This window comes from Meriones unguiculatus, chromosome X (genome assembly GCF_030254825.1).
Source record: "Meriones unguiculatus strain TT.TT164.6M chromosome X, Bangor_MerUng_6.1, whole genome shotgun sequence".
Classification (NCBI taxonomy): Eukaryota; Metazoa; Chordata; class Mammalia; order Rodentia; family Muridae; genus Meriones; species Meriones unguiculatus.
In genome coordinates this window covers 147,158,755-147,177,405 of record NC_083369.1, presented here as the reverse complement: position 1 = coordinate 147,177,405, position 18,651 = coordinate 147,158,755, and the positions used below count along the sequence as shown (strand labels likewise).

At 45.3% G+C, this 18,651-nt stretch overlaps 1 protein-coding gene across 2 annotated transcripts in view; it reads left to right on the top strand.

Annotated features, from left to right (window-relative positions):
- Positions 1–3,797: 3,797 nt before the first annotated feature.
- Prkx (protein kinase cAMP-dependent X-linked catalytic subunit) overlaps positions 3,798–18,651 on the top strand; it is a 29,276-nt gene continuing 14,422 nt past the window's right edge. For both annotated transcript variants that reach the window (XM_021628816.2, XM_021628817.2), the window contains exons 1-3: positions 3,798–4,229; positions 12,450–12,618; positions 17,968–18,231. In XM_021628816.2, the coding sequence (XP_021484491.1) occupies positions 4,061–4,229; positions 12,450–12,618; positions 17,968–18,231 (602 nt within the window). In that variant the 5' untranslated portion in view covers positions 3,798–4,060. The remainder of the gene's footprint in view (positions 4,230–12,449; positions 12,619–17,967; positions 18,232–18,651) is intronic.

Here is an 18,651-nt window from a genome sequence, read left to right as displayed (position 1 = left end):
ATATGCCAGATTGTACCAGCCCTGCAGCCTCTCTCATCTTTCTGATAATGGCTTTTCCTGCCAGTGGCTTCTGCTCTTTAGATACATTCCCCTGGGAAGCTCGAACCTGCAAACAGAAAGTTCTGTGGCTTGAAGTCATCAAACTGTCTAAATGAGTCATCTTATTACTGTAAACTTCCCATTTTCCAATGTACTTTTGTCAAGACGGCATTAGAATTAAAGGCAAAAGCAAAATCTGTGAGTATTTTTTGTGTAAATTCTTCTGCCCATGGAAATTAATTTATTCATTAAAACCCAAACTTGTGATTTATGAATACATGAAGGCTTCCCATAAAATTCCACATGAAAATATTAGACTTGCTAAGAAAAATACTCATGGAGATAGAGCAGTTCCAGATATACATTCATTTTTGCATTTTGGTTGCATTTTAAAGCATGGACTCACTGCAGTTCAAGACAGCTGCAACTCTCAAACCTTCCTGCCTCCAGGTGCTGCTGTTCACAGGCATGGAGCACTATACTTAAATAAATAAACATACATACACACATATGTATATACATGCTTTATTGGAAGAAAATAAACAAGAACAAAATGGTGGCTCCTCAGTCTGCTCAGGCCTAATTTCCAAAAAAGTTCCCTTTCCTACACACACCAGTGACAGGGATTTCACACTGTGATAGGAATTTCAGACACATACACACAAACACACCCACACACACCTATGATAAGAATTTCACACACATATACTTATGACAGTATTCACATACATACACACACACACCTGTGACAGAAATTTCACGCACACACATACACAAACACTGTGACAAGGTTTTGCACACATACTTGTAAGACAGGAATCTCACACACACACCTGTGACAAGGTTTTTCACACACAAACCTGTGACAAGAATTTCTCTCTCTCTCTCTCTCTCTCTCTCTCTCTCTCTCTCTCTCTCACACACACACACACACATCTATGACAAGAATTTTCACATGCAAAAGTGTGAAAGGAATTCCAGACACAAACACATACACATCCACACACACATATGACAAGAGTTTCACACATACCTGTAATAGGGATTTCACACACAAACCTATTACAAGGATTTTACACACACACACACACACACACACACACACCTGTGGCAGAGATTGAGCACACACACACCAATGCACACAAGCACTTGTGGGAGTAATTTCACACAAATACCTGTGACAAGGATTTCACACACAGACGCACTCACAGTCACAAACTATTGGTAATGTTCTTGTGAAATGTATACAATTTACCCTTGTTCTTTCACATGCTGATTTCTCTACCCCACTATCTGGTTTCAATCAGGATGTTGAACTGTGATGCACTTGTCTCAAGTTTGTGTAAACATGCCACCATTTGTTCTCTGTATTGCCAGTAAAACAACCAGCCTGTGGTGAGCAATGGAGATAATAGGGTGGGACATCCTAGTCTGGAGGGGAGGAGAAAGAAGAGAGTGGGAGGGGGTCAGAAAAAAGAGATATGAGAGGAGAGGACCTGGAAACACGAGGAGAGATGAGCCGGACCCAACATATGTCTACAAGCAAGTATAATGTGGTAAATCTGAATGGGAGGAAGCTTTGCAGGCTTGGAGGTTTAGGATGAAGTAATTACTGCCCAGCATTGTGCTCTAGGTTAATTAAATAAATCCTAGTCTCTGTGTGGTGATTTGGGTATACAGCTGGTTTAGGAATAACTGCTGTTTAACTAAAAGATAAATCAATAATAAATAGTAGTAATCAGCAACAAATGTTGTACCAACATGGGGAAGAATTTATAGTAATCTAGCCAGATTTACAGCAACCTTGCAAGAATTTACGTAGAGAGTAAAACTGTAGAGCAGTTTTCTAGTTCTAGCCTTAAAAGCAAAGCAAAGGAAGTTCCTAAACTAGGAGCTCACAGATTATTGATCAGACAGACTTCCCCCCACACACACACACAGCAACAGCAGCAAGGCCTCCAGCAGGCTGCAGAAAAACAAAAAACGATACATACAAACCCCAGAGTAGCAGGGTTTTGTTGTTGTTTTTGTTTTTTGTTGTTGTTGTTGTTGTTGTTTTTTAGGTAGAGAAAAAAGTGGTGGTTTAACAAGGAAGCTTCTCAAAGCCAGACGTTGCTAGCCAAGGCAGAAAGCAAATTCCCTTTGAGAAAGGGTTCTTGGGTTCTTTCATCATGGAGTCAACTGTGCTTGTTGGAAACAAGCAAAAGAAATGTATTACCATTCCACATTCTGAGTTCGTTTAATTATAGAGAGAAACTAAGTTCACAGTCACAAGCCCTAGGCGAGCTAGGGACTTCCCAATAGCTGAACAGCTTCTGTTTTAAGGACACAGATCTCTGAGTCCAGACATCTCAGGGACAACTTGTAAGAAAAGAGTTCTCTGAGGGCAGACATCTCAAGGACAACTTCTCCATCTTGCTGGCAGGGTCAAACTAAGTTCACGTTCCCAGGCCCAGGAACCAAATCCTATCCTGACTGATGGAAACTCCTTTGTTCAACACCTCATGTCAAAATATGATTAGACTATGCTACAATCCACCCCAAACTATCTTGCTTTATGGTTTCATCCTTTAAATATGCTGTACAACATCCCTTCAGGATCACAGTTCAGCTCCCCAATCAGCTCTGCAGCCCTGATCAATCAGTAGCAGCTTGATTGCAATATATATATATATATATATATATCATCTGCATTGCCTGGTGTTTGAGTTTTGTTGAATTTAAGCAGACCCCACAACATACTAAAGTCTGGGAGTCTACTAAGGCCTGGGCTCCTGCTAAACTTTTGTCATCTTGAAAACAAGCCGAAAATAATATAGTAGGTTCTGTGCATTCTCACTGATGGATATCAGGTCTTAGCAAGCAGGCATTCAGCCTTTATTGAAAGAAAAAGTATTGTTCTCAATGTGAAACAATAACAAATAAATAAGCCAGCAGACTTTCTTGTTTTCAAGGTAAGATGTACCTGCCACCCACTGGCACCATTAGCGCACCCGGTTCAGAGGGAATGCTCTTTACTCCACCCCTGTTGGTCCTGTGACTCCTAGCTAAGAACCGGGCATTGAGTGCCCTGCACACACTCTAAGCAGCCCTGGGACTGCATCCTTTTGCATTCTAGGTTCAGGGAAACAGAGCCCACACCTTGCAGGTGGCAGCTGTGGCCTGAAAAGTATCCAGTTCTCGGCTCTTCCTGCGAGAACAAGACTGTATGATATAGCATAACAAATCTCTGGAAACTGTCTACACCAGGAGTCCCTGGGCTCGGGAACAGTAGGTGCCATGGGGCCACTGTGAGCCCTGGCTTTCAGGAGGGCGGTGCTTGGGGACGGCTAGGCTTGTGTGGTGCTAGGGGCCGTGAGATCAATCAGGGGAGACTAAGGAGAAGCCATACTCTACCCGAACTCCACCCTTGAGTGCCTCCTCCTCTCCACTGCTCCGGCTCTACTGGGAACATCTACGGGGGCGACAGGCGGAAATTCCTGCGCCTCTTCCTTATGGCTTCCTGCCAAGGAGGTGGAACATGGGTGAGGGCGTGGGGGATAAAATCTCCACGTCCTCTATGCAGCCCTGTGAATTGCTTTTACTTTGTTGCAGGGACACCCCGTAGGCCTCGCAGGTGAGTAACAGGCAGGGTGGGGCCGCGGACTGGCTCCTCCTTGGTCAGGGTGGGCAAGAGGGCGGAGCGAGGTGAAGGCACCTCCCCTATCGCGCGTCTGGACACCCCAAAGGCGCCTCCTCCATCACGTCGTCCTGACACCACCCCCTAGCCGGCGTAGACCGGTCCCCGCCCAGCCTGCTTCCGCCGGGGATGAAGAGCGTTGGGGTTGGCTCCGGTCCTGTGGACCTCACGCGCGTCCGTGGAGCCCCCTGTCTTCTTCCAAGAGCCCCTCCCGCCGCTCTCAGCTTGGCTGCCTGCTCTTCCATTGTCCTCGAGGCCGTGGGCGCCCAGAAGCGCGTGCGAGCCCTCTGCTGATGCCGAGGCTGCTGTTGCGCCCCTGTCACACGGTGCGTCCCCCACCCCATGGAGCCGCCCGCCGGGGCCACTGCCATCAAAAAGGATCCAGAGGACAGAGACGAAGACCCCGGCAGCCCCAATGACTCAGCGCCCGCCGCGGACCACCGGTCCAGGACTTCGTCCCCGCAGAAAGTGGGGCCTGCGCTACAAGATTGGGACACTGTAGCCACCGTGGGTGAGTGAGAACTTGTTCGTGAGGACGCAGCCCAGGGCCAGGGCCCCCTGCGACCCTCAGGCTTTTATCTCCCACACACTCAGTATTCGGCTTCCAGAAACCCGGCAGCCCCACATCACAGAGCTTTCAGGAGGGTGACTTCATCTTTGGGACTCAGTGGCTCCCTGCTGGGGTGCCAGTCACCCTAGGGCCCCACGCCCAGCTTTCCTAGCGCTTGCGCACCTGCTTGGGCCCAGATTTCTCAGGTTCGGATCCATCCTCCCCACTGTGGACCCTTGGCGGGGTTCAGGGGATAGGATAGACGTTTTCCATCCCCTGTGAGCCCGGGTCTCGGTTTTTCTTTAGTGGCTCCAAACTTCGTGTCCTGTGACCAGGCAGGTTTCTGGAGAAACCAGTGAATCCTCAAATGGCCCGGGTGCTGCGAGGAGCCTAGGATCATGAGCGTCTACTTCTCAAGTCTGATGCACAGGAGACCCAGGCTTCTCTGTGACCTCGGCCGCTAGGACAGTTGCCTCCGGTGTGGGTGTGAACTTATAGGAAAGTGTTCGGAAGGATGGACAGGGGTCCAGGAGGAACTGGCATACTCCGCTTAGCTGGGGTCAGAGATTCCAGAGCCTTCTCTGGCACCCGGTGTTGGAAGTGAGGAAGTCAAGTCGGGGTTCAGGGCCAGGACTGAGGTAGAATTAACACTTTCTCAGCCAGGCCAGTGAGATGGCTCGGTGGGTAAAGGGGCTTGCAACCAGAGTACAATCCCAGTTCCCGCTTGGACTGACACTCTTTCACGTCCAGGTTTTAGATTGACGTCTGAGGGAAACAGAAATGCTTGGATGCATTTATTCACTTATTCATTCGTTTATTTATTTATTTATTTATTTATTTATTTATTTATGATGTTGTATTCCAGGCTGGCCTTTCAGTCACTTTAGAGCCCAGGATGACCTTAAGTTGCAAATTTCCTGCCATCCTTTCCTAAGTCCTGGGACTGCAACCCTACTCCAGGACAGATTGGTTATGAGGTACTGGGAACCTAGCCCCCGCCCTTGTTTTTGGGACACTGACTGACCTGAAAGTCACTAAGTCCAAGGCAGCTGCAGACTTCTGTCTTAGCTTTCCAAGTGCTGGAACTCCCCCTCCTTCCCTTACTCCCTTCCTTTCTTATTTCCTTGTTTCCTTCATTTTCTTTCTTTTTTGAAAATAATGGTTCTTCATAGCTCTGGCTGTCTTGAATCTCACTATGTATACCAGGCTGGCCTCTTAACTCCTGCCTCTGCCTCTCAAGTGTTAGGATTAAATGCCTGTGCCACCACACCTAGCTCTTTTGCTAATTTTTAAATTCACTTATTTGTGGTGCTGACAGGGATGGGGGCAGCACAAGTGTGGGAGTAAAGAATCAACTTTCAGGAGTGTGTTATTTTGCTTTACACCACTTAGGTCCGAGGTATTGAACTCAAGTCCTGGGATTTGGCAGCAAGCTTGTTCACCTACTAAGCCCTCATATTGGCCATATGTCACCAGCGTGAAACCCCATGGGGCTTCTTGGGAGCCTCCCTGGGACTTGTCATGGCCTGAATCCTTCATCCTCTTCACCTTTTCTTGCTTTGCCTTTTTCCCCTGAACTCTAGAAGTATTTGGGTGAACACATTGGCCTCTCTTCTCCCCCATTCATCTTTTATTATTTTTTTTAAAACACACGGAACTGAGTTACAGTACTCTTTTCACTGAGTCCTCATGTCAATTTAGACCATACCTATGACAAATATGGAGTTTGGGGGGTATTTGAGACAGGGCCTCCGTTTGTATCCCTGGCTGTCCTGGTACTTGTGTAGATCAGGCTGTCCTGGAACTGCTGGTGCCTACAAGTATATACCACCCAAATAAATCCATGTAGAACCACACACACCCTCACACCCTCATGCAGACAATCTCTGCATTCCCAGTCAGTTCCCAGCACACACCCAACTCTGCATTCTCCCGAAAATAAGGACTGATGCAATTGCCCCTGACCTGAAGCTTATTTCTCCATTCATTAGGAGATTCAAGTAGTGAACATTCCAGGCTAGGGATCTGATTCAGTGGGTACAATGCTTACAGTTTTGTTGGAATAGTGCTTACAACTTGATGGGAAAAGTGCTTGTGATTCTCTGGGTACAGTGCATGTATATATACTCAGTGGACAGAGTATTTATAGCTCGCTGGATAGAGTGCTTGTGATTCAGTTGGTACAGTGCTTGCCTTCAGCGGGTAGAGTATTTATAGCTAAGTGGATAGAGTGCTTATGACCCTCAGTGGGCAGAGTGCTTCTAACTCAGCGAGTAGAGTAGACCTTAGTAGAGCATAATAGATCTCAGATCGAAATTTATGATCAGGACCCCTCTTTCCAGTGGGTCTTCTCCTGTACTCTTGTTTCCCTGGACATAGCTGTGATCTCTTGTGTCCTGTGTCGCAGTTTACTATTCAGTGCCTCCATGGCCTGCTGCCTTATGGAAAGCTGGTGCTAAATCCTTGGTCCTGCATGGGTAGGAGATCTAAAGTCTGTCTGGATGGGAACCTCCTCCTTAGATGGAGGGTCATGTGAGTAGCCATCAGATGCTCTGACAGATCACCACAAGCTAGTGCTTTACACACTAGAAAGTAATTGCTGAACCTCCTGCAGGGGAGGGGGGCTTGGGGCTCTGAGAGACTTTGTCACCATCTGGTAGTCCATAGTGACATTAATCCAAATCTAAAACCATTTAGGGGACACTTGCAGTCAGGATCCTTGAAGGACGTTGACTGTGCATGAGTGGGGACACAGAGTGCCTAAAAGGGGGAAAAAAATCAATCACTAATCAGTCAATACTGCCAATCACCAGCATTCATGCCTACTGATGCAATGAGAGCAGCTGCATCATGCTCCTGTCCCCATGACATCATCACCTCAACAAGGCCCACTTCTCACTACCACACAGCCTAGTCAGCACTAATGGAATAGGATGTGAAATTTGCATAACATTCATGAATATGCAAGTACACATTTACCCACTTTGTACAGTGACAAGCCTCTGCTTCTTTCTAGAGCAGTCTCATTGTACATAGGAGAGACTATGTTCACCCACGGTGCACCGGGCTATTCTCTTTGCAGAGTCCCTAAAGGTGGAATCCTGTGCACAGTACCCCACACCACATCATCACCTCCCTGAGTACCACCTCCTAATTCCTTGTGGTTTATGAGATGGGTCTTCACTGTCAATCAAATCAAGCATTTGCCCTGATGGAAGGATTGTGGTTTGGAGGGATATGACCATGGGAAGCCTGGAGCTCCCAGGAGCTGGAAGGGGTGGAGAGGGTCCTCCGTGATGCCTGTAGGGGATGGGGAATGGAGGACTGATGGCTCCTACAACTCCCATTCCCACCCTGGGAAGGAGGACAACAGGTGAGCCTACCCACTCCATGCTATCTAGGATCTCTCCCATTCTGTGATGTCCTGACTGAACCTACCTGGGCCATCTTGAACCCCCACCCATCCTGCACCCTCTTGAATCCCACTCAACCTGCACCATTCTGCCTTAAACGTATGTGTGTTATCTTGAACCCCACCCACCCTGTGCCATCTTAAATCCCATCTAACCTGTGCCTGCCAGTTTGCCTTGAACCTATGTGTGCCATCTTGAATAGCACCCAATCTGTACCATCTTGAGTGCCACCCATCCTGCACCATCTTAACTAAACCTATGTGCACCATCTAGAATCCCACCCAAGAAAGCTATCTTGAATTGCTCACTGCCTTGATTTATTCTTTCAGGTTTCTTCTCTTCTCCTAACTGTTTTCTCCTGAATGCTCTCTTAGGACATAAAGTGTTTATCTCACCCTCCTCAGGCTTGGCTGTGTGTCCTATCTTCCTCCTCAACCCCTGGTTTGTTCTCTTCTCCTCAGCCCCTGGTTGTGTACCTGTCCATCTCATGTTCAACCCCTGATATCCTATTCCTAAATAACCAAGGGTAATATGCTATTCTCCCCTCTCTGAGGCACTTTTTCTGAGTCACTTTGGTGGTGGTCTTAGAGTGAGTTTCAGGATGATTTTCCTCCAGAGGAGGAGCCAGATTGGGGACATCACCCAAAAGGACAGCAGGAAGTTGCAGCCAGTGTTAGTCATGCAGGCCAATGCTTCTTGTTTCAATCTCCCCTAAAGCCTGGGTGCTCTAGACTGAATGTAACCACACACTGAGGACAGAAACTTCATTCTCTTGAGGACTCGTGTATCTATCTTTAAACTTTGTATTCACTCACATTTTTATTTTATTTTATTTTATTTTTGAAGTGCTGGGCATTGAATATAGAACCTCACTCACAGGAAGAAAATAACTTCCTTCACCCTCTTAAGTCTCCTCTCTCCAGTCCCTTTTTTGGGGGAGTCTTCCCCTCTAGTTCAGACTTTCCTGGAACTCACTGTGTACTCCAGGCTGCTTTCAAAAGACTGTTAATCCTTCTGCCTCTACTTAGGGAGTACTAGGATTAAAGCCTACCTCACCCAGTTTGTGCAAAATTGGGGATTGTGCCCAGGACTTCACACATACTATACTAAATACTTTACTTTTAGTTTTATTTCCTATCTGAAATAACTGCCATGCTATCACACTTCCTTTATTTTAAAAAGATTTCCCCCTGGGGTTGAGGGTGTAACTTACTTGATCCAGTGCTTGGAGCTCTGTGGATATAGTGCTCATGACTTAGTCGATTGGCGCTTTCTTGAAGGAGGCCATCTGTGCTAATGACACATTGGCACGTTTGATACTTTGCTCCTTCAGGAATATTCTGGCTTGTGCTTCTATTCCACTCTTCTGTTTATATTTTTCTTTATGAGCTCAAGGATGGAATGTGGGGAAATTTGGGAGGGGAGGTGGAATGGAACCCAGGGCCTTGTGCATGTGAAGCAAGTACTCCACTGAGCTACACACCCAGACCAAGAGAGAACTATTGGTAGTATTATTATCACTGCTATTATTATTACTGCTCTGGTTGTTGTATGAAGTATTGAGAATGCACCCAAGGGACTCATTTGTACCAAGCATGAGCTCCAGCACTGAGTTACACCCCCAGCTCATCCCTCCTGTTTCTATATCAATGCAGTATTAACCTCGGGCAAAAATCACCATTTTCCAGTATGATGGAGAAAAGGAAAGAACCTGCATCTCACTAACCTGCGGGGACTGTCCCTGCTTGTGCCCCATTGGCTCTTGAAACACAGTTCTGGACATCTGGGTCACTTCTATGTAGCATCTTTCCAAGCTGTCCTAGGAGCCTTGCTACTCATGTAAAACTATATTTCCCCCTTACCATGTCAGACATGCATTACTTCTGAAAGGTTCCAGGTATCCATGGATGGCGTATCATTTGACTATCATTTGTAGAGCCTGTGTGAAATAGCGATTGTTTCTTTTTAATTAGTAAGGCCACTCAGCCATGTGCCGTGGAAGGCAACCTCAGAATCTGTGAGTGCTATAAAATCATTTGCAATTAATTTGGGTGGCGTTGTTTGTTACCTTGCTGACCTATGACCCAGGAGTAGCTTTACAGGTCAAAGGACTGTGCTGGAATGACTTGTGTGAATGGCTAGGGCTTAAGCATCGAAGATGGAGTAATTTTGCATCAAATAGGTATGCTGGGACATCCTGGAAAGGGTAGATATAACTTGCATTTGAGTGACTGTGGGGGCGTTGGTGGCTTACAACTGAGGGTTTGGGGATGGAGGTAAGGTAGGGACAGACAACTTATGTTTGGGCCCAGTGACAACACAGGTCATTCTACAGACTTTGAAAATTGGTATGGAATGTGTATTAACCAGCTTTCTACTGCTGTGACAAAATCCCTGACATTATAAATTATAAAGAAGAGTGATTTGTGTTGGTTCCTGGTATCAGAGACGTCTGTCCATGGATCTGTGGCTTTGGACCTGTGGTGATGCAGAGCATCATGGGAGCTTGTGGTAGAACAGAGCTCCTCGCTACATATTAGCCAGGAAGCACAGAAAGGGAAGAGAAGACTGGGCTCCCAGGGTCCGCTTCAATGACACAACCCCATTAAGCTAAGTTTCTTCCACTGAGCAGTAAATTGCACCTTGCCCTGGGAGTTCTGGTACTTTCTGGTTGGCTTTGTTCTGACAGCTTCTGGCAGTTGGTGCTCTGCTGCACTGTGCTTTTCCACGGTGTTAGGTTTCTCTCTCCTGTGCTTTGGCTCCACAGCTCTTCTGCTCTGTGTAATCAAAACCACCAGCTGCCTCGGCACCCATAAGCCGCAGACACAAGTGTGAAGGAAACAAGTCAGTAGCCATCTGATGGCAGAAGCCATCCTGTGGACTTCGTATCACAGTACAGCTGTCACAGGCTCTGCTCATGTGGTGTACGTTGAGCACAAAAGTGATGTGCAATCCACCAACCAGAAGCACAGGCAAGGGTTCTGGTATCACGGCACTTCTTTTTTTCCTTTTACTGTGACAAAATGCCTGATAACAGGAATTTAAAGGAAGAGGGGATTATTCTGGCTCAGACTGCCGCTGATCCATCATGGAGGCAGTAGTGTGCTGCAGTTGACACACAGTCAGGAGCAAAGAGAGGGAACACACAGGGCTCAGCACACTTTCTCCTTTTTAGTTAGTCCAGGACCCCAGCAAAGGGATGGTGACCCCCACATTCATAGTAGGATTTCCCACCTCCATAAACCACACATTCAGGGGTAGTCTGGAGGAGAGTGAAGTTATTCTAAGCATTTTCGGCTTGATTACCTCATTCTTCATTGAAATGTCTATAAACACTCCCACCCATACTTTCTACCCATCTGATCTACTGTAGGCCATCCCTGGCTTCCACTCAGGGCCAGTTGTGACACTGCCTCTTCCAGTCATGTGTGTTCTGTGGCAGGTATCTCCTGGTTGATTGACATCCCCTTTTCTAAATAACAAAGCCAAATAATCTTTGTATTCACTCACATTTTCATTTTGTTTTATTTTGAAGTGCTGGGCATTGAATATAGAGCCTCACTCACAGGAAGAAAATACCTTCCTTCACTCTCTTAAGTCTCCTCTTTCCAGTCCCTTATATCCAAGTTAATTCATTGTAGGCTAAAATGGCAGAAGTAAAAAAAAAAATGTTTTTGAAGCTGGGTGTGATAGAGCATGACTGTTGTCCCTTTTACACAACTAAAGTACTGAATATGGTTTTTGTGGTCATTGGGCTGCTCAGCCTGATGTCTAGCTGTGGATGTGTCCTTTTTGATCCAGTGCCTGGCTCTAGCTTGCTGGGGGTGGGAGAGAGAACATCCTGCATGTTTGTAATGGTGGGAGAAGAATGAAATTGTATGAGGTTTGCTTTTTCCGAGTATATAGCTTTCCTATATCATAAAGGAGAATATTGTACATTTAATTGTCACAAAGCAGAAAGCAGCTGTGTTTAAAAGCCAGGATGGGGAGGGTAGGTGTGTGGATGGGTGGACAGGGGTTCAGTGGATAGATGAGCAGGGGGATTGATGGGGGTTGACAGAAAGATGAGTTAGCATATAGATTGAAATGGAAAGGACAGTAAAAGGAGGAGGAAGAGATGGGTATGAAGCTGAGAAAGAAAAGGAACCAAGAGCCATACGTAGAGATGAGTATGGAGGAAGATGAAGAAGTAGGATGGAAAAAAGGGAAGACGAGAAAGTGAGGAGATGAAAGAGCAGAGGACTTTGAGCTTGATGTAGGAAGAAAAGACAGGAGGAGCAGAGAGATTCAAGAAGAGAAGAAGCAGAAAGTACAGGAGGAACTAGAGGAAGAGGAGGGGACGGGGCAAATAGAAAGAGCTAGTACTCTACCAGGAATCACTGAGTCTAGTATGTGATCTCTTCCCATGGCTTTATTTTAAATCAAATCTCCATTGCACATAGCAGGCAATTATTATTTTAAGTCTTATTCATTATTATTACTAAATGTATGTGTGGTTGTATGCAATAGCATACTTGTGAACATCACAGGAAACTTTTTGGAGTGAGTGTCTATCTGTCCATTCCCCAAGGTAAGCTTTTTACCCGCAGAGCCATCTTCCTAGCCCCTTGATTAACATTTGTGTATGAAAGTATATCCATAAGGTCCTCAGTGCTCAACTAACTTTCATTCTCTACGTTCAGCTTTAAGGCCCCAGGGTGACATGGTGTCCATTCCTCAGGTATGTTTAATTTTTCTCATCCTTGATTGCCTGCATTGTCTTCCTCAGGCACTGGGACCTTTGGTCGTGTGAACCTGGTGAAGGAGAAGACAGGTAGGCGATACTATGCCTTGAAGATTATGAGCATCCCAGATGTCATTCGCCTGAAACAGGAACAGCATGTGCAGAATGAGAAAGCAGTCCTGAAGGAAATCAACCATCCCTTCCTCATTAAGCTGTGAGTCCCTGGCTCTTTCCTCTTCACCATCCCAACTCTGGAAGGTTATTCCCTCCTGAGTGCATTGTGGGGGAAGTGTGGGAGCAGTAGCTCAGTGGCTAGAGTGCTTTTAGCTCAGCTAATAGTGTTTGTAGCTCTGTGACTACAGTCCTGGCTTGTAGCTCAGTGGATGGAATGCTTGTAGTTCAGTATTAGAATACTTAGAACTCAACTAACACAGTGTTTGTAGCTCAGTAGGTAGAGCGCTTGTATAGCTCAGTTGATTGAGTGCTCATAGTTCAGCTGAGAGACAGCTTGTAGCTCACTGTATAGAGTGCTTGCAGCTCATACAATGGTTGTAGCTCAGTGGGACGAGTGCTTATGGCTCAGTGGAAAGAGTGCTTGTGGCTCAGTGGGTAGACAGCTTGGGGCTCAGCTGGTAGAAAGCTTGTGGCTTAGTGCTAGAGAGCTACCAACTCAGTGGGAAGAGTGCTTGCTCGGGTAGTCTATAGCTCAGTGGATAGAATGCTTGTAGCTCAGTGGTGGGAGGGAGGAGATACTACATAGGTGCTTTTTAATTGTTTTTTTATTTATTATAATTTATTCACTTTGTATCCCAGCTGTAGTCCCGTCCCTTGTCCTCTCCCAATCCTGCCCTCCCTCCCTCCGTCCTCTCCTCCCAGTCCACTGATATGGGAGGTCCCCCTCCCCGTCCATCTGACCCTAGCCTATCAGATCTCATCAGGACTAGCTGCATTGTCCTCCTCTGTGGACTGGTAAGGCTGCCCCTCTCCATGCTTCAGGGGGCAGAGATCAAAGAGTCAGCCACTGAATTCATGTCAGAGACAGTCCCTGTTCCCCTTACTAGGTTTGGAGACTGAGGTGTCATGGGATACATCTGTGCAGGGGTTTTAGGATATCTCCATGAATGGTGCTTGGTTGGAGTATCAGTCTCAGAAAGACCCCTGTGCCCAGATTTTTTGGTTCTGTTGCTCTCCTTGTAGAGCTCCAGGCCCCTCAAGGTCTTTCTATCTTCCCATTCTTTCATAAGATTCCCTGCACTCTGCCCAAAGTTTGACTGTGAGTCTCAGCATCTACTTCATTACCCTGCTGAGTACTCTTTTAGAGGCCCTCTGTGACAGACTACTGTCCTGTCCCCTGTTTTTCCCTCTTCCAATGTCTATCCAGTTTGCCTTTCTGAATGAGGACTGAGCATCTTACCCAGGGTCCTACTTGCTTAGCTTCTTTAGTGTACAGATTTTATTATGTTTATCCTATATATGTCTAATATCCACTTATAAGTGAGCATATACCATGTGTGTCTTTCTGCTTCTGGAATACCTCACTCAGGATGATCTTTTCTAGTTCCTACCATTTGTCTGCAAATTTCATGATTCCTTGTTTTTAATTGCTGAGTAGTATTCCGTTGTGTAAATGTACCACAATTTTTGTAGCTATTCCTCAGTTGAGGGACATCTGGGTTGTTTCCAGGTTCTGACTATTATGAATAAAGCTGCTACAAACACGGTTGAGCAGATGTCCTTGTTGTATACTTGAGTATCGTTTGGATATATGCCTAGTAGTAGTATAGCTGGATTTTAAGGTAGTACTATTCCTAATTGTCTGAGAAAGCACCAGATTGTATGAGTTTACATTCCCACCAGCAATGGAGGAGGGTTCCCCTTTCTCCATATCCTCTCCAGCATGTGTTGTTACTTGAGGTTTTGATTTTAGCTATTCTGACGGGTGTAAGGTGAAATCTCAGGGTCGTTTTGATTTGCATTTCCCTGATGACTAAGGGAGTTGGGCATTTCTGTAAGTGTTTCTCTGCTATTCCATATTCCTCTATCCAGAATTCTGTTTAGCTCTGTACCCCATTTTATTAAATTGCATTACTTGATTTGTTGCTGTTTACTTTCTTGAGTTCTTTATACAGTCTGGATATTAGCCCTCTGCTACATAGGTTTTGTCTTGTGTGTGGATGTGCAATGGGCACAGTACCCATAGAAGCCAAAAGAGGGTGTTATATTTATTTCCTTGGAACTGTAATTACAGGTGGTTGTTTACTGTCCAACTAGGTGCTGGGATTCAAACTTCCACTCTCAAGAACAAAAAGTGCTCTTAACCTCTAAACCATTCCTCCAAACTCAACCCATGTTTTTGTATAACAACTCCTTTTTGTGTGACCTGACCAGGACCCATGATGCTAACATTAGTCTCTTAAATATTGATGATCCTATAAAAGTCCAAGACCTGGGCCTTTTGTTGCAGCCTTTAAGCAAGATGACAGAGTAAGCTAATTATTCACTTATGATTTTCATATAAAACTCAGCTGGTGGTTTTTTCAATATTAAATCCCTTTTCACATTTTAGAAATATATATGTGTACATGTGTGTGGAGATCAGAGAACATCTGCTGTTTTCTTAATTTACACTAAGTCTTTGAAACAAGGTCTCCTGCTGGCCTGGGACTCAGAAACTGCCATTGTCTATCCACCCAGAGAGCCCCAGGGAGGGTAAATTACTCAGCCTGGTGTCATTGAAACATCACCACAGAATAGCCATACTATTCTAGATATTCTATGCTGTCAGAACACGATAGAGGTAGCTACAGTTAAAATTCATTAGCATAGTATAGAAATTAGAGAGTCAGGGCCTGGAAAGAGGGCTCAGTGGTTAAGAGCATTTGCTTTTCTTGCGGAAAACCTGGGTTTGGTTCTCAGCACTCACCTCTCAGCACACTATCATCTGTAATTCTAGTTCCAGGAGATCTGATGCCCTCTGCTGTCTTCAGAATGTGCTGAACTGTCTCTCTCTCTCTCTCTCTCTCACACACACACACACACAAACACACACAATAGATAGATAGATAGATAGATAGATAGATAGATAGATAGATAGATAGATAGATAGATAAAAATACAAATACTGTTTTTAAATTCGAAACATGGTGTCTGTAAATTCCATATAGACTTAAATATTAGCCAAAATGGGTTTCTCTCAGCCACAGCACCAACTGAAGCTCATCCCTCTGTGAGTGTTTTGTGTACCAGTCTTCTCTCCTTATGAGAATCCAGTATCATTAGGTTTATCCCAGAGACTTCACTCTACCCCAGTTTCTTGATTTAAAGACCCATCTTTACCCAACACTGTCCGAAGGTCCTGAGTGTGCAGACTTTTAACTCATGAATTAATCCTGAGTGCTTAGCTAAGTCAAGCTTGACAATTCCACCTACTCCTGTGTGACTACACATTCCTTATAGGAATCTTTTCTTTTCTTGCTTTGTTTTATTTATTTTGCATTCACAGGATTCAACAGGTGAGTTAAGTACTAAGTCAGAGTTGACTTAGTGCTGTAGGGACTTGAATTTGACATGCATGCTGCACTCACAGCATGGCAGAGCATGCTGTGTATCTGTCCAGCTGTGGGAACACAACTTAGTGGGTCATTGAACTTCAACAGTTGATATACATGCTATTAAAGATCCTTATATTCTTATAGTCTGTGCTTTAAATGTGAACTCTTGAGAGGTCATCCATCCAACTTGTGCATGTTGCCTACGAACATGGAATAGTCTGTTTTTCTTGAAGAGACATGAGGTGTCCAGCGTAGTGGGAATGGCTTCAAACAGCTAATGGAAATTTTAGCTTATGTTGCTGCAGGTATCTGGGCTTATTTGCAAATGGCTTTACCAAGAGACAATATTAAACTCAGCCCACTGTGGGTGGCACCATTCCCAGGGCAGGGGGAAAATATTCAGTAAGCTTCAACTGTCAATAGGCACAACCCAGAATCCCCTGGAAAGGGTCTCACTGACTGATTTCCCACATCAGACCAGACTGCAGACATATCTACTAGAGGGTTCTAATTGATTGACATAGGACTGCACCCACCATCGGTGGCACTTTTCCCTAGGCAGGATGAGGGTGCACTGTCAAGTTGACACAGAAAGCTTGTGCTGTTGATGGAGACCATGATCTCTCACCTTGTAAACTCATTCTTTTATGTCAAAGGGACATGCACACAGAGATTTAAGCAGCAGTGAAATCTGGGGTGGAGTGAGTCTCTTGAGAAGCTTATGGTGTGTACTCTAGGTGCCATACTGCAAGTGCTGGGAAGAGCCTCCCATCCTAGAGCCTTATAGTCAGAGAGTGCTCTGTTGACATTGCTGTGTGCCCTTGGGAAGCAATGATGTTTGTGGATGGAAACCTTGTAGTAGTTGAGTGGGAGTTACTTAGGATAGATAGATAGATAGATAGATAGATAGATGATAAAGATAGATAATGGATAGATGAACAATATATGGTAAAAACATGATGAATAATTTGGATAGGTTGAATAGCTAGATAATAGATGATTATGGATTTGTCATTCATACATACATACACAGGTACATACATACATGCATACATACATACAAACAAACAACAAAAAAAAACATACATAGTCTTGGTTAAGGGCATGGTGTTTTTGAAGTCCCACCTAGGGTGACACCTTGTAGCATGTACTCTCCCTGTGAATTTCACCCTCAGGTTGTCCTCACAGTCTTAGCACCCTGTGATGTCCTAACATCAACCTTCATCCACAGTCCATCTAAGCACAACCTTACATTCTGTGTAAACTGATATTGGACATCTATCAAACATCGTCATCACTTGCTGGTCAGCTTTTACTCTGTTGCTGTGATAAAACAGTGACCCAAAGGGACTGAGGGTAGGAAAGGGTTAACTTGGCTTTCACTTCCCTGTCACAGGCCATCTGGGAGGAACTCAGAACAGGAACTAGAAGCAGAAAACTGTCATCCAGCCCAAGAAACCCAATCCACAGTGGTTGGGACCCTCCTATGTCAATCATCAAACAAGACACTCCCCACAGATACCCACAGGCCAATCTGATGAGGGAAATGCCTCACTGAGACCCTACCTAGGTGACTTCAGGCTGTGTTAAAGCTGACAGCACATCTTCTCCCTGGGAGGGAATGTTGCCACCAACAGTGGACATGGTCTTCTGAATGATGACCCTCCGTGCAGACATGCTCACAGGGCAGGCTGATATAGGAAATTCTTCAGTGAGTCGTTCCCAAGTGAGTCTGGGTTGTAAAGGTGACAGTTAAAGCTAACCAGGGTACATGCACATGTTTGCATTTGTTTGTGTGTTTATCTGGATATCTGTATTTGTATTTTGATATGTGTGCATATGCACCCGTTAGTGTCAATGTATGCCAGTATATTAAAAGGAACATCTGCCTCTATATATACTTGCGTTCTGTGCACACATCTTGCCATCAGTGTTTGTTAATCAACATCCATCTGCGTCCACATTTTAGCACCCAACTCAACAAGCCTCATACACTCTGTTGTGTCTCACAGGTTCTGGACAGGCCATGACAACCGTTTTCTTTACATGCTGATGGAGTTTGTGCCTGGCGGTGAACTATTCACCTACCTGCGGAACCGTGGTCGCTTCTCCTCGGTTGCTGGAATCTTCTACTCCACAGAGATCGTGTGTGCCATTGAATACCTGCACTCCAAGGAGATCGTGTACAGGGACTTGAAGCCTGAAAACATCCTTCTAGATCGGGAAGGACATATCAAACTCACTGACTTTGGCTTTGCCAAGAAACTGGTGGATCGGTAAGTGGGGACGGTCACGGAGTTATTACAGGTTAATTGAAAATTGAAGGTTTAATTTGGATGGATAGACAAACAGGGCCAGAAGATGCATGGTGGGCTTTGGTGTGATATACCCCTCCCTCCATCTGTTTAGATGGATCTCCTATTTATTTTCCTGTTGATGTCATAAAACACTTTTAAAAAAGCAACTTAAGGAAGAAAAGGTTTATTTTGGGATCTCCAGTTCTGTCATGAGCTCACTTGCCAACAGGAGCATGTGTAGCCACATACAGGAAGATCAGTGGGGAAGTAGGACAGGGTTATCAAACCTTCAGCCCTGTCCCTGGTGACCTACTTTCTCCAATAAGGTCTTCCTTACTGCCTTCCCTAAAGCTTGTCCAGGATCTTCCCAAACGTCATCACCTGCTGGACACCAAGAAA